The sequence below is a fragment of the Aethalodelphis obliquidens genome, unplaced genomic scaffold (genome assembly GCF_003676395.1).
Source record: "Aethalodelphis obliquidens isolate GAN/ISIS:26980383/991018 unplaced genomic scaffold, ASM367639v1 scaffold30, whole genome shotgun sequence".
NCBI classification, from domain to species: domain Eukaryota; kingdom Metazoa; phylum Chordata; class Mammalia; order Artiodactyla; family Delphinidae; genus Aethalodelphis; species Aethalodelphis obliquidens.
In genome coordinates this window covers 4,619,249-4,641,619 of record NW_020837974.1, presented here as the reverse complement: position 1 = coordinate 4,641,619, position 22,371 = coordinate 4,619,249, and the positions used below count along the sequence as shown (strand labels likewise).

Here is a 22,371-nt window from a genome sequence, read left to right as displayed (position 1 = left end):
AAGAGGACCAGAAGCGCTCGACAGGAGCGAGCCCCACTTTACTCAGTACTTATTAACAAGTATTCACTGAAGGCCTCTTCCACACGACGTCTCAGGTCTTGGAGAGACAGCAGTGGTTAAAAGCAGATGCTATTCCTTCTTTCACAGAACTTACATTCTAAGAGAGAAGAGACGAACGATGAACAGGTGTGCAGCAGATGAGGCCTGCGAAGAGGAAAAATGAGGCTGGGAAGGGGGACAGCGGGGTGCTACTTGAGACAGGCTGGTGGACGAAGGCCTCTGTGGCAGGGAGACGTGCGAGCAGAAACCCGAAGGGACCAAGCAAGCACGTACGCAGATACCTAAGGGGAAATCACCGTGGGCAGAGTAAGTGCCAAGGCACGGAGTCGGGGCAGCGCTTGGCAAGTTCACGGAACCAGCGTGGTGACGAAAGTGAGGGCCACTATCAGAGACCACAGGGGACCAGAGCAGGGGCAGGGACGGCCCCAAGGCGAGAACGTTTTTTGATGTTTTTAAAGGGTTATGAAGAAGAGTGTGTGAGAGCCCAAGTGTGGCCCACACAGCTGAGCACGTCTGCTGTCGGGCCTTCTTACAGGAAAGGTGTGTAGGCCCCTGGCCTAGAGCACAGGGACCCGACACTGCAGGCAGCAGGGGACTCTGAGTGCGCCAAGGACGGTGCCGGCTTAGAGAGGAGTGACACGACCTCTGCTTTAGAGAGACAGCTCTGGCTGCTGTGTGGACAAGGGCGGCAGCAAGGAGAACGCTGGACGGCTAAGGCAAAGGAAGTGGAAGACCGCACCAGAATCTGGGCCTGAGCAATGGGAAGAACGCTGCTGCCAGGTGCTAGGATGGAGACACTTACCTGAGATGCTTTAATTCGTTTTTGTAAAGACCTTAAACGATGGGACAGAACATTAACAGCTACTACATGGATTCTGAGTCATGGGAACGTGTTTGTTTCATTGCTTTCTGTACTTTTCCGTGAGTTTTTATATAGGTTTGTCCTACACCGATCTTTCCCTTCCCTTTTGCCACCCCCCGCAATCCACCTCGCCCCTGTAACTCCCACCCGAACCCCTCCTCACTGGCGCCTATCCCCAAGTCCTCTCTGCCCCTCCTCCACTCTGTTCCCCACTCGGTAGCCGAGGACACTCTCCTTACAGGGCAGGGTGTCCGATGCTTGAGAACGAGGCCTCTGAAGCCAGGACGCCTGGGTTCAAAGCTCGGCTCCACCACTTACTAGCTCTAAGTTACTTGGCTTCCCTGTGCCTCAGTTGTCCACTGTCATCCGTAAATGGTGCTCATGTTAAGTACCTAACAGAGTTATTGCGAAAAGTAAATAGGTTAAGATCCATAAAGCAGGCGGGGCAGAACTGGACACAGAGACCATTGTGTAAACATTAGCTACAATTACTTAAACATAAATCAAATGTCATCCCGCAGTTTAAAACCCTTCATTGGCTTCACGCACTTAATAAAATGTAAATTCCTTACCTACTCAAACTGCCTGAAGCGTCCCAGTTCACTGCTGGCTCAGACCACACACGGCAGCTTTCAGCCCTCTGGAGGCGCTCTGCTTCCCCAAGCCCCGGGCCCAGCCTCTGCCTGGTCCTCGACCCCTTTAGGTCACACCTGAAAGAGTCTTCCCTCCAAGAGGCCTCCCCTGGCTACGGGCCCTACCTACCCCTCCCACCACAGGCCCCCAACTCTCCCCTCAACCCCTTGTTGATTTCCTTTCACACATCAGCATAATTTGCAAAGACTTTATACATCTGTTTACATTTTTCTTCAGTCTCCCGTCTAAACAAAAGCTCCAGGAACGCAGGAAATTCATCTGCTTTATTCACTGTATTCACCCTTCCGCCAAGCACAGGACCTGGCATTTGGTCGGGATGCTATCAATATTTGTTGAATAAATAAATGTTCCAGAAAACAATACGCTCTAAGCATACCCTAAAAGCACCTATCATGTCACTTTTTAAACATTCAAAAGAAAGCAGTTAATTTCCTATGCAGACTGAAAAAATAAGTTATTTTATAACTTTCTAGAGGTTACATTGATTTTTTTAATATACAAAAACTCCAAAAATATCGAATCACTTTGTTGTACACCTAAAACATAACATTGTAAATCAACTATAATTCAATTTTTAAAATTCTCTCAAAAAGGGTGTTTTCATACTATTTTTCTGTGAAACTGGTTTCCAGTTTGGCAAACAGTGGAGATGGACAAGCTTTTCTGAATTGCAAAATATAAAAAGGCATAGAGTGAAGTTTCCCGGGCACTGACGTTCCCCATCTGCTTGGTTCCCATCACCCTCCCCAACAGGTAACCATTGTTATTAGTTCCTTGCTTAGCCTTCCAGAGAATTTTCATGCATATGTAACCACTTCCTTTTTTTTCTTTTTAACAGAAATGGTAACAAACAGTGCACATTTGCCTACACTTTGCTTCTGTAACTTAGTAAAATATTTTGGAAACCTCTGCCTATGGGTTCATAAGGAGCCTCCTCATTCCTTTCTACAGCCTCACGACTTCAATCGCCATGCGGGTACATAACGTGCAGTGAACACTCGGGTTATTCTCCATCTTTTACAAACAAGGCAGTGAATACTCTTGTACCTACGGTATCTCAGGCATGTAAAAATATACCTACACGTTAAATTCCTAGAACTGGTATTGCGTCAAAGGATGTACATGCCTGTAATTTTAAAAGCTGCTGCCCAGGGCACCTGTATCTATCGGGGTCCAACCAGAGAAACAGAAGGCCCTCAAGGAGTTGAAGTAGAGGGAATTTAAAACAAGGAATTGGTTACACATACAATAGAAAAGCTGAGAATCATACAGGAAATGTTAAGACAATGCAGCGATTAGCAAGAGGAACAAGCTGCTACCACCTCTAAACTGGAGGGTCACAGGCAGGAGGTCCTTCCAAAGCTCGGGGGCTCGGTCAACAGGCAGGAGCTGGAGCCAAAAGGAGACCGACCGCCAGACACAAGGCTGAAGGCAGAACACGAGCAAAGACGATAACCTGGCCTCTCCCTTCCTCCTGCCATCCAATCACCCACCAGCGGCTCCCACTGGCCACACCTAGCCCCGAGCCAGACGACCCAGGCTCTGGGAAATGTCCCTCTGCAGGCGAAGGGCAAGCAATGGATCCAAGCCAGCCAAGCACAGGCTGGCGCAGCCTCCTTAAGAGTGGTAACTAATTTACACTCCCATCGCCCACAGATGGTTTCAAATGTAGGGGTTATCGCTTGCCTGACACGCAAAATCTGGGATCTCAGCCTGGCCTTAATTTATATTAACTTTTATTGGGTGAGGTGGAGCAGCTTCTCACGTGAAGCACAGGCTTAGGTCTCAGCTATGCTGATCGGGGTAAGGGGGGGCGGGGTGCAGGAGGGAGGGGAAATCAGTAAAGTTATTCACCTCATCTGCCACAGATGGTCCGTTCAGGAAGTTCAGTCACACAGACTCCCAAACTGAGCATTAGGATGGTGGCAATGAACCGACCTAGCCAGTCACCTTCCAAGCAGAGACATATCTCAAGAACTGTTCTAGAAAAACTGAAAGGCAACAAGGCCCCAAAGGAATGAAAGATACCTTAACTACACTCAGCACACATTATAAATAAGTGTGTTCTTGTAATCTAGTGCCCCCCATGTGTTCCTCCTTAGAACTGCCTTCCAGCCATTCCTACCACCACCCTCTCTCCTTATCCTACAGTTAAAGAACAAACAGTAATACCCTGGACAAACACTTAAAAGTATCAAAACAGCAAGCAGGAATCATTTTGTGAAGTCTTCTAACGGGACCAACACATTAGCAAAAAAGATATTTTAATTCTTCTGCCCCTGGCATAACTATGTTTGAATAGATTATTTACCCTCTCTGGTAAACAAGCTGAAACTGACCTCCCCATATACAGTTCAAAGTTCTGTATTACACTCTAAAAATATACCCAAAAAAGTTATGTTTTGCAAATGACTGGCAAGCGAAACTATTCTTTCGAAGGGCTGAACTTTATTTTTAAAACCATGAATTTTAAAGCAAAGCATTTTTAGAAATCTAAATGGTGATAAAAACTAATGAACCATAAAAAAGTATGTTAACTTCAAAACTTCCATCAATCAAAAGTTAAATAAAAGCACACCAAATTTACATGACAAGCACTATGACTCTTCTTTCAAAACTCTTAAGATTTCCATCTATTCAAAAACACACTTGCTCTAAGAATGCCAAACATTTTAAAGTGTCTTCCATGAGGCAAGGAAGAAAGAATTTAATAAACCATATCAATAAAGCTTAATAAGGCAGGGACATTTTAGTAGATAATCAATAAATATCTGTTCATTGTTGACTGTTCCAGTGAAGTGAATTAAATGATACTTTAAAAACAATCATACCCTTTTTCCCACTGCAGGGTAATTTTTTTTTTGAAGAGATGATTTTATATAACTTCAAATATTCAGAAAAGTTCCAAGAACTGTACAACAAATACCAATATACCCTTGACCCAGATACACCAAGTATTTACGTTTTGCCCTATGTTTATCCTTCTGTCTCTATTTTTTTCAGGTGTGTGAATTTTTTTTTCTGAACCACTTGAGAGTAAGCTGAGGCACTATACTTCCTTATACCTTAATAATTCAGTGTGTATTTCCTAAGAAAAGGAATATTTTCTCTATTTTTATTATCAAAACCCAGAAATTTAATATTGATACAATACCATTATCTGATCTATTGCCTATTCAAATTTTATCCATTGTCTTACTAGGGTAAATTTTTTCAGTTTTTTTTTTCCAAATTTGAAAGTAATATACATCATTCCAGAAACTTGGAAAATATAAAAACCAAGAAAATAAAACATCCATAATATCAGCAGTTTTTACATTGTTTAGACCATAATATATAAAACTGCTTATTTTTAATGGCTGGAAAATATTTCATCCAGTAAACTCCCCACAGTTTACCTCACCAGTCTCCTATTAGGCACTGTAGTTTCCAATTTTCTATTATAAATAACGTTAATGCACAGCTCCTGTGCGTGAGATTTTTTTTTTTTTTAAATCTCAGGATCGTATTCCCAGAAGAGCTATATTAGCCCAAAGAAAGTCTTGATACTTTGGAGATGTAATACTGTCCTTCGCTATAATATTCAAGATCTATACTGGCTTCCTTTTTTCATCTTTATACCTGCTTTTACCTTCAAGTTTTCTACATTCCTTAACGGACAGAGTCTAAAACTCCTTCAAATGAAATCGCCAAGCCAGCCAGCTGCCTGGACTCGAATGTCAAACGTTTAAATATTACAGTTGTTTGTCTTTGTTTTCTAAAAAGGAGACACTTGTCTGCCGGTGCTGTTACCCCGATTTTGACAGGCAGGAAGCACCGCGTCCACAGAGAATCCATCACTTACATTCTGCAGACAGCAGCCTGGCTGGAGGAGGGTGTGCACCTGGGCTCCTCCTTTCCACAGAACTTTCCGTCAAAACAACACACCCACTCAGTGCCACAGTGCTACCCCAGCTTCAACTATGAAAACTGAACTCGACAAACGCCAGGATTCGGGCGAACTTTCCCCCATCCCAGCCCCACCGCTTCTTGGGGCGCAAACATTTCCCCCGGAGCAGCACTTAAATGCTAGAAGGTACCTTGATTAACCACTTCATCCTGAAGCTTTCAACACTGCTGATTCTTACAGGCAGCTGCTCCGCAGCCTGTAATTAAGATTTTTTTTTCCAAAATGCTCCCTTATTACAAGGGATTCTGATGATTCCGTCTGTCAGCATAAAGGAGATCTTTAGCAAAAACAGAGAGAGATCCTTAACTTTGGGTGTTCCTGTAAAACAGGGGTATTAACCCTTTGCTTCCCAAGCCAACGACCCCACTCCATCCACAGACACTACAGAGACACGTTATTCGCTTTTAAAGGCGTAATTCGCATCATGACACAACGGTAATCTGTATTCCACTAAATAATTTACAACAAACGCGAATCTTCTAGCAAGAGGTGACCGAGCGTCAGAGGGACAGCTTGGTTTTCTGGTCTCACCTCCGGGCGGGCTGCAGCTCCTGACTCCGACCCCTCGGCTCCTCTGACTTTTTTAAAATTTATTTTTGGCTCACTCCGTAACGTCCCCCTATTTCATAAAATGCGTGCGCTCTAGCTGCCCCCTCCTCATTTAACGATCCCACTGACCACTTCTGACCTAAAGCCAAGAAAACTGTCACGACGTTCAACCCTCTCCCCGCAGCCGCCCTTCTTGGACCCGGAGGATCCGCAATTCAAAACTTTGCCATCCCGGTTTCCCGTGGACTCCCCGCTTCCCACCACCTGAGAGAAGACGCGGGGAGGGTCGTCACCGACGGTTGGGCTCCGGAGGGCGTGAGAGCGGAGAAGGTCGCCCCCAAGGTCCCCCGCCTGCGGAGAGCGACCCCCGAACCCCGACCCGAGCCTCCGGGAGGCCCCGGCCGGCGGGCAGCCCCGGCCTCGTCCCAGACCCTCGCCCGGGCTCCGCGACGACCCCGCCTCGGGGCCCCCGGACCCCCGCCTCGGGCCCCGGGCCCGGCGCGCGCCGCGGGCCTCGGCGGTCGGCAGCCGGCACTGGCGCTGCCCAGACCCGGTCTTTTCAGGCGGACCTGCACCACCGACCCCCGACCCGGGACCGGCAGTCCCCGCTCCGGTCCGGCGCGTCCGCGACCCCCCGCCCCAGGCCGCCAGCCGCGCCGGCCACACCTCCGACACTCACCGCCGCCGCCCTCGCCGCCGCCGCCGCCGCCGCCGTCTTCGTCCATCTTGAGGCCGCTCCCGCAGCCGGCGAGCCCGGGGCCAGCGGGCGAGGGGCCGCGGGTGCTGAGCGCGCCGGCGGCCGTGCACCTCCAGCAGCGCGCGGACCCGGTTGCTGCCCGGGCCTCCTCCCGCGGGGCGGGGCGCTCGCCGCTCGGCGCCGCCGTCACGTGGCTCGCAGGCCCCGCCCCCGGCTGCGATGGGCGTGGCCCGAGGCCGCGCGGCCCCGCCTGCGGGAACCCGCCCGGACCCCTCGTGAACGCGCTCGGCCCCGCCCGGAGCCCCGCGAGGGTGAGAGGGGACCCTCCGGGGGCGAAGCGGGCGTGCACATCCGTCCCCGCCCCGCCTTCGAGCAGCCTTGGGACGGACGTGGGGTCCGGGGCGAATGCCGAGTCTACAAAACACGGCGGCGGGAGGTCCTCCTCGCACGTGCACCCAGGGAAAAAAGACCAAGAAACGTATTTAAAAGTCAAGCCTTCGCCCTTCGGCCTGAGAAATTTTACAGTAATTCCAGCCTTCCCGCTTTCTGGTGTAGAATGGAGGCTCTCCTTTCCTGGAGATGAGTGCACTTCGACAAAGTGTAAAGCTTGTAAATAAACGTTATCATGAGGTTGGAACCGAATCCCCAGCCGGCACACCTGGGGCTCACCCTCAGAGGGCTTTGTAGGGTCGGCCCGTCTGGCCCCAGTCGCTCCTGCGTTTGCTCTCCCGTCTCTCTTGGAAAGCTGCCAGCTGCCCTGGATTTATGATGCAGAAGGAGCTCTGAATTCAATTTCCCGTGGGCACAGCCGGGGTCCTCAGCACAGGCCCCCTGGGCAGAAGGCCTCAGCCAGCCCCTGACCCGTATCTTCCCCGGATCTCCTTTTCCACTCCACATCTTGCTTCCAGTAACTCCTCCTGAACCATTGAATGGGGCCCCTCCCAAGCTTTTCTGTTCAATTTGCTGGAACTAAATTGCATTAAAGAAAAGGAAACATTGTAATGGAGGAGATAATTCATCTCTAATATAATTTTCCAGCAAGTGTTTTATATTTACAAATGGCCCATTGAGTTGAAGGAACTTTCTGCTGTCATTTATCAAAATGGACATTTTTCACTTTTTTGTTCAAGGTTGTGGGATGATTCCAAAGAGTGCAACCTCCTAATAATCTCAAAAATTAAACACCCAGCATTCTGGCGCTGCTCAAGCCTCCCGGCACACTTCTGGGTGAGATAAGACCTGTGGCAGCTTATGTGACAAATATACAACAGAAAAGGGGTCTAGGCATCAGGAGATGTAGGTTTGCATCCCAGCCCACAGACTTGGCTTCCTGATCTTGTTCCCGTTGGCTTGGTTATCTTGGAGATAACAGCGTAGTTACTGAGAAAAATGACAGCATACTTTGAACTTGATAATGTGACATGTGGAGCTTTGAACTCAGTGATACTATCAATTTTAAGTGCTTTTAAGTGTCAACTCCTAATTCTTTAGGTTTCTTAGAGTGAGATCCATAGATGCTTCTCTCAAAGTTTGAGTCTGAAAATTGCTTCTCTGATCTCCACCCAAGCTCATTTCCATCAGAATCAGCCATAGCCCAGTTATTTGTAAGCAGGGTATTATATTATCCCCACAGCTTAGCCAGGGCCTCCATTTCGACAAAGCCTGCAGAAGGTGTTGGGAGAATAAAGGCTCAGATTATAAGCCTTTATTTCTGCACTTGAATGGCGTAATTGGAAGACTTAAAAACCTTCAGTATGCGAAGGAATTAATATCTAATAGAAAAATTAGATTTTTGGGAAAAGAGCTGCTTTCCAGTACCTCTTAAATGCCACCAAGATAGCAGGTATCTAATCTGCTCACGTGCAGGTTGGCCCTACATAGGAACATTAAGTATCCTAATTATCCACTAAGATAGGCACTCACTTTATGCCCATCTGTGTTACTCGGATGTTGAAAGCTTTATAAGTGAATCTGTAAGGAAAACAATTCATGCAGCAGATACCACTCCAAGTGTTAAACCCAAAACCTTGTTGCAATCATTCCATCAGACAATACATATTTAGGGACCTGCTGTGTTTCAAGCACTGTCCCAGGTGCTGGGAATACGATGATGAAAAAGATAGATTCATTTCCTGTCCTCAAGGGACATATGGCCTAGAAGGAATACAGCCATTAAGCATATAATTACTCAAATAATTATTTAATTGAAAATTTGATGTCCTATCCTATTTATAGACTTTCTCACAGTGTTTGCTGTTTCCTGTCTATTGGCTTTGCAGCCTTGAAACTCCTTCAGACCAAAACTGTAGTCTGTATGTATTTTGTCTCTGTGATCCACTGCAGGGCCTGGCCATATCAAAGAAATGTAGAAAGCAACAGTTTTTGCTTGAACTGCACGTATTTGGTATTGCTGCTGGAACAGGGCAAGCAAAAGTGAGGACATCTTGAAAACATGTTGAAAGCCATTTATCAGCCCTTTGACCACCACAGAAATAGTTTAAGAAATCAAGAATGGGCACACATTCTGGAAAGGTCAGAGGACTTCTCCTTTGTATATTCATCTCCATCCTCCAAGTGGAAGTCTATGAAATTGGACAGAAGTGTCCTCGCCCAGCACTAAGGTCACAATTGCCAAAACCCTGCCAAGGCCAGTTTCTTTGCACTCAGTCAGAAAGAGGCTGCCCACGCGGCCTACACAGAGCAGTTCCCGTCTCCTCTGATACTGATCAAGAAATGCAGAGACAGCAGTGACTGTCAGCAGATGGAAACCTCAACTAATCCGTTACATCTGCTCAGGGGTCTCTGGTCCAGTCTGGGAAAGGCACACACAGCGTCCAGCTCGCTGCTGGCTCACGGTCACGAAAGGAAAGCAACGCTTTCTGAAATCTAATTTCATCTAGGAAAGAAAACGTCTCATTGGAATCAAGATGATCTTGTGCAGACTAGCATTCTCCGTTCTGCCCAGGCAAACAACGGGGGTCCAAGTGTCAAGTCACATCCTCATTAAATTTTCAAAAGCCCAGACATCATGTCCTTCACAGCGTCCATCTCCCTTTCCAATCGTTCAGTGCAGTCTACCTTGGTCTTATTCTCTCCCCCCTGGAATCTACACAATTGACAACAGTTCTCTGGCCTCAGATTACCAAGGGCAGCTTAACTCCTTTTAGATTGATTAGTCACTTGCATTTTTTCAAGAACAAAGGCGGTCAAATTTCTCAGTAGTGGTAAACTTGGGAAAAAAATAACTTGGCCACCATTTCAAGCTATTACTTTGGAAGAAAGGTGTTTCACATACCCACTCAAGGCAGCGTGGATATGAAGTTATCAAATGCAAAGTGTGTTCTGTAGTAATAAAAAGCTGTGTTATTTTTATCTCGTTCTTCATTTTTATAGGACGTCCCTGACCTACTAAAAACAAAAACAAACAAAAAAAATTTTTAATTTAAAAAGGTCCCCTTCAGATGTTGGTCAGAGTCTGCTGTGTGCAACTTAAAGTCATCAGGAAAATCCATCCCGGGGAGCAGAGTGGACTATTGGACAGGGGATTAGAAAGGAAAAAAATGTGAAAATGACACACATTAGTACATGGAACATCTGTCTGTAATCACTGTCCTCTGAATAGAAACTGCTCTTAGCCAGCAATCAAGTGACAGAACAACACCCCTCCCAGACCCAGAGAGCCGAACTGTGCCCAAACAAAGGTGAGTCTGCAATTTGACTTGGAGGATGGCGAAAGCCAGCCACGAATTCCAGTCATTCACTGACTTTGCCAAAAGGCCACATAATGCCCAGTAAGGTCACTAGGTTCCCAGCCACGATGCATCAGAGCACACCACCTCTGCTAACTGGATACTGCAAGCTCTAAAGTCATACAGCCCAGGTACTTTGAGTTCTTGGCTGTGTGACCTTGGGCAAATTGCTTCATCTCTCTGTGCCCTAGTTTCTGCAGCTGAAATGGAACCAACAACGACTCTGCCCCATATGGGTACTCTGAGAACTAGAACTAGATGCTATCATACACCAACAGTGTATGGCACACAGTAAGTGCTCAATCAATGCTCATCATTGTTATGCACAGAGGCAGAAAGCTTCTCCACTCCCTCTTTCACAAGCCAGACAGGATGCATGAGACACGACAGGGAGGCAAAGCTGAATCTTAGTAAGGGCTCCCCGCCTTCACGGCCACCTTCTAACTGCTGTGTTTTCCTCCAAGTCTGTCTTCTGGAACATACCTTGCCACACTCCACGCCCTCTGCTTGTGAATTGTCCCACACTTCATACCTCATTAGTCCTCTAAAGAACTAGGTTCTTAGGGCCACGGTCACATGCATGCAGCTCCACAGGGGAACCTGGGGACTCTGTGCCCCTCCCTTGATGTTACTTTATTCATTCGAAACCTGCTTCTTAGCTCCCCCACCACGCAGGCCCTGGGGATTCAACAAGAGCCAGCAGTCAATGACGTTTAATGAGGCCCCATCAGACCTCAGCATCCAGACGGACAATAACAGCCCCAGAAACCTTCGCCACACACCCCCTTGCAGCTGCCAAGGTTCCTTTTCTTAGGCAAAATAGAGAGACGGGAAGGGTCGGGCATGCACACCCCACTCAAATACTTCTCCCTCAATAATAGATTAATCATACTAGTTTAATTTGTACAGATCTTCTGTTTGGTCAATACATTTTTAGCATTTAATAAATGTATTAAAATTCATCACTGAGGTTTCAAATATATAAACACACTATTAAGGACCCCTATTCACTGGAATAGAAACAATGCAAGTGATTGCTTGTCTTTCCATCATGTTGCCCAATGACACAATATTAAATCTCTCTTTCCCCTCCTTTAACAACATACAGGGCAGATTCTGACCATCCTGATCACTTTTGTTGTTAAAAATAATGTAGCTTAGACAGACTTCTCATTCCAGAAATATGGAGTTGACGTACTTTTTCCTATTCCTCCCGCTAAGTACAACTAAAATCCATGAACATTACTCAAGAAGACTTGGAAAGATGAGGGCAGAAGGACTAGGGACATCAGGAACCAAGGAACAACATGGTGGTGAATTCCCTGAGTTTTCTTTTTGCCTCAGAGATCCCAGACTTGATGCTGGAGAAGCCAGAAACCCAGACACACCAACTGGTGCAAAGAAGGAAAAACTATAACAAAAGCCTCCTCTCTCTAGTCGAAGGATCAGGAAAGGTACAGCCTAACAAGACAGAAAACTTTTGGATAATAAGCTTCTACTCCACTGCAGCCAGCCCCACTCCCACCAAAATCAGCAAAAGCCTGAGAGAGGAGCCTAGCTCTCCACTCTCTTCAAGCTGAAAGGAGGTATCCCAAACCAATGGCCCCTCTCCAAGGCTGGTACTGGAGAAAGTCAAGTAGGGGACCCAGACTTTCACTCCAGCCAGGCAGTAATGAGGCCCCCTCTCCCTCTCCACTGGGGTGGTGTCAGAGAAGGTCTGGGGAGCATCAGGACTTTGACCACCCTCAGCAGTGACAAGGCCCCCTGTCGCCCATGGTACCAGTGGAGGCCATGGGTAGCAGTGATAAAGTACCCCAGCCTCTCCCAGCTAAGGCAGTATCAGCAGGGGCCTGGAGGAGCCTGAACTTCCATCTCCACTCAGCAGTAACAAGGTACCCTTTCCCCCAGTGCAGGATGTCCACAGAGGCCAAGTGGAGAACCTGGACTTCCACCCCCTACCTGGTAGTAATGAGGAGGAATTCCCCCCCTTACTTTGCTGGAGGTGTCAGTGGAGGCAGACATAACAAAAATATTTATCGAAGGCCCAAAGTCTTATAACAATACCAAAAAGTCCAGGAGACAACTGAAAATTACTCACCGCACCAAGAACCAGGAAAATCCAGGTTGAATGAGAAAAGACAATTGATAGATTCTGATACCAAGAAGGCAGGGATGTCAGAATAATATGAATAAGATTTTGAAGCAGCTGTTAGAAAAATTTTCAACAAGCAATGATGTACACACTTGAAACAAACAAAAACATATAAAGTCTCAGCAAAGAAACAGAAGATCTCGAGACTTCCCTGGTGGTCCAGTGGTAAAGAATCCGCCTTACAATGCAGGGGATGCAGGTTCGATCCCTGGTCAGGGAACTAGGGTCCCACATGCTGCAGAGCAGCTAAGCCCGCATGCCACAACTACTGAGCTCACACACCCCAGAGCCTGCGCACCGCAACTAGAGAAGAGAAAACCTGCACACCACAACTAGAGAGAAGTCCGCACACCACAATGAAGAGCCTGTGAGCCGCAACGAAAGATCCCATGTGCCGCAACTAAGACCCGACCCAGCCAAAAATAAGTAAAATAAATAAATAAGTAATTTAAAAAGAAATAGAAAATCTCAACAAAGAAATAGAAGAGGGACTTCCCTGGTGGCACAGTGGTTAAGAATCTGCCTTCCAATGCAGGGGACACGGGTTTGAGCCCTGGTCCAGGAAGATCGCACATGCCGCAGAGCAACTAAGCCCATGCGCCACAACTACTGAAGCCTGTGCACCTAGAGCCCATGCTCTGCAACAAGAGAAGCCACCACAATGAGAAGTCTGCACACCGCAACGAAGAGTAGACCCCGCTCACCACAACTAGAGAAAGCCTGCATGCAGCAATGAAGACCCGATGCAGCCAAAAATAAATAAATTTATTAAAAAAAAAGAAATGGAAGAAACAAAGAAGAACCAAATGGAAATTTTAGAACTGAAAAAAATAACCAACCCTCCCCCCAAAAAAATCAATTATGGGCTTACAGCAGAATGGAAGAGATGAAGGAAACAATCAATGAACTTGAAGAAAGAGCAACAGAAATTATCAAATCTGAACAACAGAGAAATATAGGCTGTAAAAGAATGAACAGAGCCACAGGCAACTGTGGGACTATAACAAAAGAACTAACACTCTTGTCATCAGAGTTCTGCAGAAAGAGAGGATAAAGAGGGTGGAGTAGAAAAAGTATTTGAAAAAATAATGGCTGGAAACTTCCCTAATTTGGCAAATATCCTAAACCTACAGATTCAAGAAGCTAAGAAAATGCCGAAGAGGATGAATCCAAAAAAGTCCATGCCAAGATACATCATAGGAAAACACTGAAAATAAAGAAATGGAAAAAAATCTTGAAAGCCATGAGAGAGAAACACCTTACGTTCTATATTTTTAACACAATAAAATTAATTATTTAATTAATTTTAAAAAGCTGGGGAAAAAAGTACAAAGTGAAAGAGAAAAAAAAAAAGCTGGTACTTTGAAAAGATAGGTAAAATTGACAAACTTCTAGCAAGACTGAAAAAGAAAAATGAGAGGGAAAACACGCATTACCAATATCAGGAATGAAAGAGTGCCTGCAGAGATTAAAAGGACAATAAAGGCATACTATGAAACCTATATATTCATAGATATATGACAACTTAGATGAAATGGGCCAATTTCTCAAAAAGCAAAAACTGTCACCACTCACCCCAAACGAAATAGGTAATTTAAAGAACCTGTAACAATTAAGGAAATTGGAATCGTAATTTTAAAAATTCCAAAAAAGAAATCTTCAGGCCCAGATAGTATTACTGGAGAAGCCTACCAAATGTTTAAATGAACATCAGTTCTACACAATTTCTTCCAGAAAAGATAAGCAAAGGAAACACTTCCCAATTCATTTTATAAAGCCAGTATTACCCTGTTAACAAAACCAGACAAAGACAGTACAAACAAGGAAAATTACAATGTCCTTCATGAATACAGATACAAAAATCCTTAACAAAATATTAACCAAAAAATGTAGTAACGTATAAAAAGAATTACACACCAGGATTGAGTGGGATCTATTCCAGGGTGCAAGCCTGGTTCAACAATCATATATCAACTGATGTAATCTACCATGATCATAGGCTAAGAAAAATTACATGATCATATAAACGGATGTGGAAAAAGCATTTCACAAAATTCAGTACCATTCATGATTTAAAACTCTTTGACGCTAGGCATAAAGGGGGACTTCCTTAATTTGGTAAAGAAAAAAACAACTATCTACAGGACTTCCCTGGTGGTCCAGTGGTTAAGACTCCACGCTTCCCCTGTTGGAGGGGGGGCGTGAGCTCGATCCTTGGTCGGGGAACTAAGATCCCGCAGGCCATGCGGTGCAGCCAAAAAAAAAAAATCTACCAAAACCCTATAGCTAGGACTTCCCTGGTGGCGCAGTGGTTAAGAATCCACCTGCCAATGCAGGGGACACGGGTTCGAGCCCTGGTCCAGGAAGATCCCACATGCTGCGGAGCAACCAAGCCCGTGCACCACAACTACTGAGCCTGAGCTCTAGAGCCCATGAGCCACAACTACTGAGCCCGTGTGCCACAACTACTGAAGCCCGTGCACCTAGATCCCATGCTCGGCAACAAGAGAAGCCACTGCAATGGGAAGCCTGCACACCACAACTAGAGAAAGCCCACACACAGCAATGAAGACCCAACAAATTTAAAATTAGTTAATTAATTAATTAAAAAAAAAAAACCTATAGCTAACATCACACTTAATTTTGAAAGACTGATGGATGTTCCCTTAAGATTGGAAACAAAGCCGGGATTTCACTCTCAAAGCTATGGAAGTTTAACCTAAACACACACACACACACACACACACACACACACACACACACACACAAAATGCAGTCGCTCTTAAAAGAGAAGGAGGGGAACATAGGCAGTCTGGCTTGGAATCTGTGTATTAGGTTTGTGTGTTTGGGATTTTTGGATCATTGCTGCCATTTGAAGTTTTTGTTTGTGTACCAAGTTGAATAGTGTCACCCACCCCAAAATTCATATCCACCCAGAATGTCAGAATATGACCCTATTTGGAAGTTGGGTCTTTGCAGATGTAATCAGTTAAGATGAAGCCATACTGGATTAGGGTGGGCCATAAATCCAGGGCCTCCTGTCTTTATAAGAAGAGAGCACGCACACAGGGGAGACGGCCGTGTGACAGAGGCCAAAATCGGAGGGAAGCAACTCGCATCTAAGCAAAGCCAAGTACTGCTGAGGACCCAAAGAGAGGCACAGGTCGGCCCTACTGACACCCTGATTTCAGACTTCTGGCCTCCAAGACTGGAAGAGAATACATTTCTGTTGCTTTTAAGCCACCCAGTTGGTGGTCACTTGTCACTGTTGCGCTAGGAAACAAACACAGTCCGATTCTGCCTTTCCCACGATCTAGAATAAGTGGCATCTTGCTAAGAATGCCTGGGGGGTGGGGGGATGGGGGGGGCTCCTCGGGCAATCCGTGAGGCTTCCTCACAAGGAGAATGAACCCCAGATCCTATTCGGGAACTGAAGAAGTGTCTTCTACACAGGAAAAAGAGGGACACAGCCTCAAGCACGCAGCATTTTTCTGTGTGTGAAAGAAGAGCAGGAAAACCCGCAAACAAAAATCACATTCTTGTAGAGCCACGTGAATGCACCGCCCGGGGCGCGTTCGCCTGGCGCCTGCTCGCTCAGCAGAAGGCCGCGGGTCAGCTGGCTGGGAGCTTAGTCACGGCCTTTCAAACCCTCCTCCGTAGCTTCCAAGTTCAAAGGAGAAAAGAAACAAGGCTTTGTGGACCATCTCAGTGAGACACCCTGCCGGTACATGTGAGTCAGGGCGAGGCAGTATCCTAATTTCTTCAAAGGTTTTCAGGTTCTCTTGGCTCCTCCTGAGTGGAGTGGTTTTCAACTTGCTCCTGAGTCTCGCCCTCATTCTTTACCTTTCTGCCTCTATTAATGCCCCTGGACTCAGGATCAGAGCAGGCAACCAGGGGGTGTGGCTTTTCCTGGCACCTCCACCCACAACAGCAACATCATCCTCTCCACCATCACCAGCATCATCACCATCTCCATCGTGGAATATGTACAATATTATAGGAGCGACTTCTGAGCGCCTGCTGTGTGCCGACCTCCATACGAAGTCCCCTCCCAGCTGCCCTCCAGGTAGGCATTGTTCAGCCCCCGGAGAGGCAAGGAAGCTGAGTCTCAGTAACATAAATTAAAATTGTATAAATAAATAGTGTGCCTGACACCACCCAAGTAGTAAGTGGAGGCCCCGCCAGTCAGCCTGCCTCCACTGCCCCTGTTCTTTCAAGACACCATCCAGCCTCTGAAAGACAGAAAAAGGAAAACATTCCAGCCACTCCTGGAATACCACACGTCCAGGGAATCCCCAGCCTGCTGCCTGGACACGACCGATGTCCTCACCTGTCCCCCCCCCCTTTCTTTTCCCATCTTCTGTCACATCTTTGTTAAGCCCCTACCACGTGGCGTGGACACCAATCAGGGGGCCTGGCTTCACTTGTACGACTGAATTTTCAAGTGACTGGTCAGAGGGTTTGGGTTGGGGTGTAAGTGCTCAGTGGGTCCGGGGGCTCCCTTTGGGGTGAGTCAAATGCTTTGGAACTAGATGGAGGTGGTGGTGGCACGACATTGTGCATGTACTATGTGCCACTGAATTGTGCATTTTAAAATGGTTGAGTTTTAGGGACTTACCTGGCAGTCCAGGGGTTAAGACTCCAAGCTCCTAATGCAAGGGACCCGGGTTCAATCCCTGGTCAGGGAACTAAGATCCCGCATGCTATGGGGTGCAGCCAAATAAAATAAAATTACTTTTTTAAAAAGTTTTAAATAAATAAAATGATACAGACTTCCCTGGTGGGGCAGTGGTTAAGAATCCGCCTGCCGACGCAGGGGACACGGGTTCGAGCCCTGGTCCAGGAAGATTCCACATGCCGCGGAGCAACTAAGCCTGTGCACCATAACTACTGAGCCTGCGCTCTAGAGCCCACAAGCCACAACTACTGAGCCCATGTGCTGCAACTACTGAAGCCTGCACACCTAGAACCCATGCTCTGCAACAAGAGAAGCCACCGCAATGAGAAGCCCACGCACCAAAACGAAGAGTAGCCCCCACTTGCCGCAACTGGAGAAAGCCCACGAAGACCCAACACAGCCAAAAATAATTAATTAATTGTAAATAAGTAAATAAATTAATTAATTAAATGGTTGAGTTTTAGATAATCAACAAGGACATACTCTATAGCACAGGGAACTGTACTCAATACTCTGTAATAACCTATATGGGAGAAGAATCTGAAAAAGAGCAGATATATGTATATGTATAACTGAATCACTTTGCTGTACACCTGAAACGAACACAACATTGTAAAGCAACTATACTCCAATATAAAATAAAAATTAAACACTCTCTCTCTCTCTCTCTATCTATCTATCTATATATATATATATATATTTTTTTTTTAAAGAGGGAATTCCCTGGTGGTCCAGTGGTTAGGACTCTGCTCTTTCACTACCAAGCGTGCAGGTTCCATCCCTGGTTAAGGAACTAAGATCCTGCAAGCTGTGCGGTGCAACGAAAAAAAAGAGGAAAAGGAAAGAAAGGAAAGGAAAGGAAAGGAAGAAAGGAAGAAAGGAAGAAAGGAAGAAAGAAAGAAAGAAAGAAAGAAAGAAAGAAAGAAAGAAAGAAAGAAAGAAAGAAAGAAAGAAAGAAAGAAAGAAAAGAAAGAAAAGAAATAAATAAAATGGTTGATTTTATGTGACGTGAATTTTGCCTCAGTAAGTTAAAAGGGTTTGGGAATTGCACGACAAAGGAACCCCATGGCTGAGGATTTTTAATGCGGTCACAGCCTAAAAGCCCATCTCACCCCTTTCTTGGCGGGAACCACGTTCAGGCAGCAGCCAGCTCCCCAGGACAGCCTTGGTGTTGGCGGGTCATTTGGTGAGCGGCGCTGGGGCACAATTTCGGTGGCACTGTCCTGCCCTCCCATTTCAGTGGCCCCATGTCTTACACATCCTGTTCACACTAAAGCTGAAGTGAGACAGGATATCCAGGGACTTGAAAGTAGGGTTTGCTGAGAGGTGACTCAGGAAGATGGATTCTCCAAGTACCTGCCCCTCCGAGGCTATGATTTCCCCTTCGGTGGTGCTTCTAGAAAACTGACGACAGACAGAACGACCCGCGCATGTGGCTGAGCACCCTCCCCAGGGAGCATGACAAGGCAGCTGCCTAATTCCTGGGTGGCCTCTGACGGCTGTGACCCTCTGACACGTGTTGCCTGGCAGGTCTTCCAAGAGATGCTGCAGGAGGCCCCAGCAGGACCAACCTGGCCACAGGTGAGGAAGGGCAGCTTCCAGCCTTCTTGACGAGGAGAGAGAGAAACTGAAACAAAAAACAGCTAAATAATCCCATCAAAGGTGCCCAAGCAAATCCTGGTCCACACACATTCACAGTAGCCAAAGGTGAAATAGAGAGCTAAAGAGAACCTACTGTATAGCGCAGGGAACTCTACCCGGTGCTCTGCGGTGACCGAAATGGGAAGGAAATCCAAAAAAGAGGGGATATGCGTATACGTGTAACAGCAGAAAATAACAACATTGTAAAATAACTATACTCCAATAAAAATTAACTTTAAAATAAATAAAGTTTATAAAATAAATGATCAAAATGGTAATTAAAAAAAAAATAGCCAAAGGTGGAAACATCCCAAGTGTCCATCAACCATCAATGAATGATGGATAAACAAGGGGTGGAAATCCATACGATGAAATATTGCTCAGCCATAGAGGGGAATGACACACACTACGATGTGGATGGACCCTGAAAACATGAAGCTCTGTGAAGGAAGCCAGACACAAAAAGACCACAGTCTGCATGATTCCATTTATACGATCTGTCTCAAATAAGTAAATTCATAGAGACAGAAAGTGAATTGGTGGTTGCCAGGGATGGGGGAGGGAGGGGCGTGGCAGATGACGAGGGATGCTTCATGGTATGAGTTTCCCTTTGCAGGTGATGAAAATGTTTGGGGAACTTGTTAGAGGTGGTGGTCACACAACATTGCAAAGGTACTAAATGCTACTGACCTCACACTTTAAAATGGTTAATTAAAAAAATTATATACATGTTTGTAGGAAAATCTACATAACATAAAATTTACCATTTTAGCCATCTTGAAATGTCCGGTTCAGGGGCGTGAAGTGCATTCACATTGTGGTGCAAACATCACCACCACCATCCACCTCCAGAACTTTGTCATCTTCCCAAACTGAGTCTCTTTCCCCTTTAAACACTAATTCCCCACCCTCCTCCTTCAGCCCTTGTCAGCCACCCTTCTACTTTCTGTCTCAACTCTAGGGACCTCTTATAAGTGGAATCACGTAATATTTGCCCTTTTGTGATTAAAATAGTTAATTTTATGTCATGTGAATTTCACGTTGATTGGAAGGAAAGAGAGAAAGAAGGAAAGGAAGGAAGGAAGGGGAAGGAGAAGGAAAGGGATGGGAAGGAAAGGGAGAAAGAAAGAAAGAAAGAAAGGAAGGAAGGAAGGAAGGAAGGAAGGAAGGAAGGAAGGGAGGAAGAAAGGGAGAGAGAGGGAGGGAGGGAGGGAAGGGTGGAAGAAAGGAAAAGAAACCAATCAATCCATCTTAGCCCCCTCCTCACTGAGACTGTTGTAGCCACAGACTGGATCTGGGTCAAGGTGACCGCAGCCCCTTCTGAATCTACCCTTCACCCTCCACTGTCATCCCCAGGGATGAGACTGAATTGGCAGCAGGTCAAAATAAAATGTTTGTGGGGCAGTAGCAGCCTTAGGGGGCCTGTGAGATGCTGGTGGGAGAAAATGCCGTCCTCAGATAACAGCTTCATGAACAACTCTCAGGTTTAAGTGCACGAGAAAAGTGTCTCGGCTGTGGTTTCCTCTCTAAGTGTTCCAGAGTGGACAGCGCATTCCTGCTAATGGAAAGGTCTGCATCCGCTTCCTGGATTTCGTGAACAGGGTAAAAACCCAGGAGAGAAGGTGCCCACACCATCGCCAATCGCACCCCATCCATTTGTGTGCTGAGCCTAACTTCAGGTTAATTATTTATGACGGGGCTCCAAAGGAAGTGTTAGGAAGAGACTGGCTGCCTCTTCTAATTGCCAGGTTTCTGAGAAGAAGCTTCAGCCTGGAGGGATTTTTGTGATTAGAATGAAAGGAAATATAAAAAAGCAAAGTGTGCTTTGGCCTGGTTCAAAAGAACAGACTACTGAGAACTAAAAAGAAAAATTAATTATTAATAACCAGAATATGGAAAGAAAAGGGGACGACAGAGGAAAGACGGTTTCTACCCAGCCCTCACCTGAATCTCCTGCAACCAGAAACCAAGGGGAGCTGCCCACAGAGTCATGCACCAGACGTGGAGCAGATCGGTTGTTGATTCTGAAGATGAAACAGCATAAGGCTGCCTTCTGTTGGGAAATCTCAGAGCCAGGGGTCTAAGGTAGAGGGGGCTTCACCATGAAATCAAATTGAACTTTGGTTTTCCAAAAACAGCACGTGTGACACCTATTTAATTTCTAGCCATTTTTCTCTTATAAGCGCATCATCTAACTTTACAAAAAAAATTTTTTATTGAAGTATAGTTGATTTACAAAGTTGTGTTAATTGCTGCTTACAGCAAAGTGATTCAGTTATACATATGTACATATATATATATTCTAATATTCTTTTCCATTATGGTTTATCATAGGAGATTGAATATAGTTTCCTGTGCAATACAGTAGGACCTTGTTGTTTGTCCATCCTGTATATAAAAGTTTACATCTGCTCATCCCAACCTCCCACTCCATCCCTCCACCAGCCCCCTCCCCCTTGACAACCACCAGTCTGTTCTCTATGTCTGTGAGTCTGTTTCTGTTTCATAGATAGGTTCATTTGTGTCATATTTTAGATTCCACATGTAAGTGATATTATATGGTATGTATCTTTCTCTTTCTGACTTACTTGGCTTTGTATGATAATCTCTAGTTGCATCCATGTTGCTGCAAATGGCATTATTTCATTCTTTTTTTATGGCTGAGTAGTATTCCATTGTATATATGTACCATATCTTCTCTATCCATTCATCTGTCGATAGACATTTAGGTCGTTTCCGTGTCTTGGCTATTGTGAATAGTGCTGCTGTGAACATAGGGATGCATGTATCTTTTTGAATTAGAGTTTTGTCTGGATATATGCCCAGGAATGGGATTGCTGGATCATATGGTAGCTCTAGTTTTAGGTTTCTGAGGAACCTCCGTACTGTTTTCCACAGTGGCTGCACCAACTTACATTCCCACCAACAGTGTAGGAGGGTCCCCTTTTCTCCACATCCTCTCCAGCATTTGTTATTTGTAGAGTTTTTAATGATGGCCATTCTGACTGGTGTGAGGTGGAACTTCATTGTAGTTTTGATTTGCATTTCGCCAACAATTATCGATGATGAGAGTCTTTTCATGTGCCTCTTGGCCATCTGTATTTCTTCTTTGGAGAAATGTCTATTTAGGTCTTCTCATCTAACGTTTTTGTAGCTGCTTCTTACTTGGGCGATGAGTACCCAGCCCTTGGATCATTCCAATCCCACAAGATCAGAAAGGAAGAAAAAAATAGAAAGAAAAAAGGCTTCCAAATGGTCCCATTTTGCTACTCAGAGAAAATTTGGTAGGGGGAAGAAGTTATAATGATAGCAGATAAAATGCAATTTGAAAGTTACCTGTTTGTTTATGTATCACCCTTGTCCCCAGCCATCACTGGCAA

The 22,371-nt window shown here is 45.7% G+C and overlaps 1 protein-coding gene across 2 annotated transcripts in view; it reads right to left on the bottom strand.

Moving 5' to 3' along the window:
* CYTH3 (cytohesin 3) overlaps positions 1–7,033 on the bottom strand; it is an 89,624-nt gene extending 82,591 nt beyond the window's left edge. Inside the window, exon 1 of one of the 2 annotated variants that reach the window (XM_027125745.1) lies at positions 6,754–7,033. In XM_027125745.1, coding sequence (XP_026981546.1) covers positions 6,754–6,799 — 46 coding nt within the window. In that variant the 5' untranslated portion in view covers positions 6,800–7,033. The remainder of the gene's footprint in view (positions 1–6,753) is intronic. The other variant, XM_027125744.1, reaches the window with a different exon arrangement.
* Between the last annotated feature and the right edge of the window lie 15,338 nt (positions 7,034–22,371).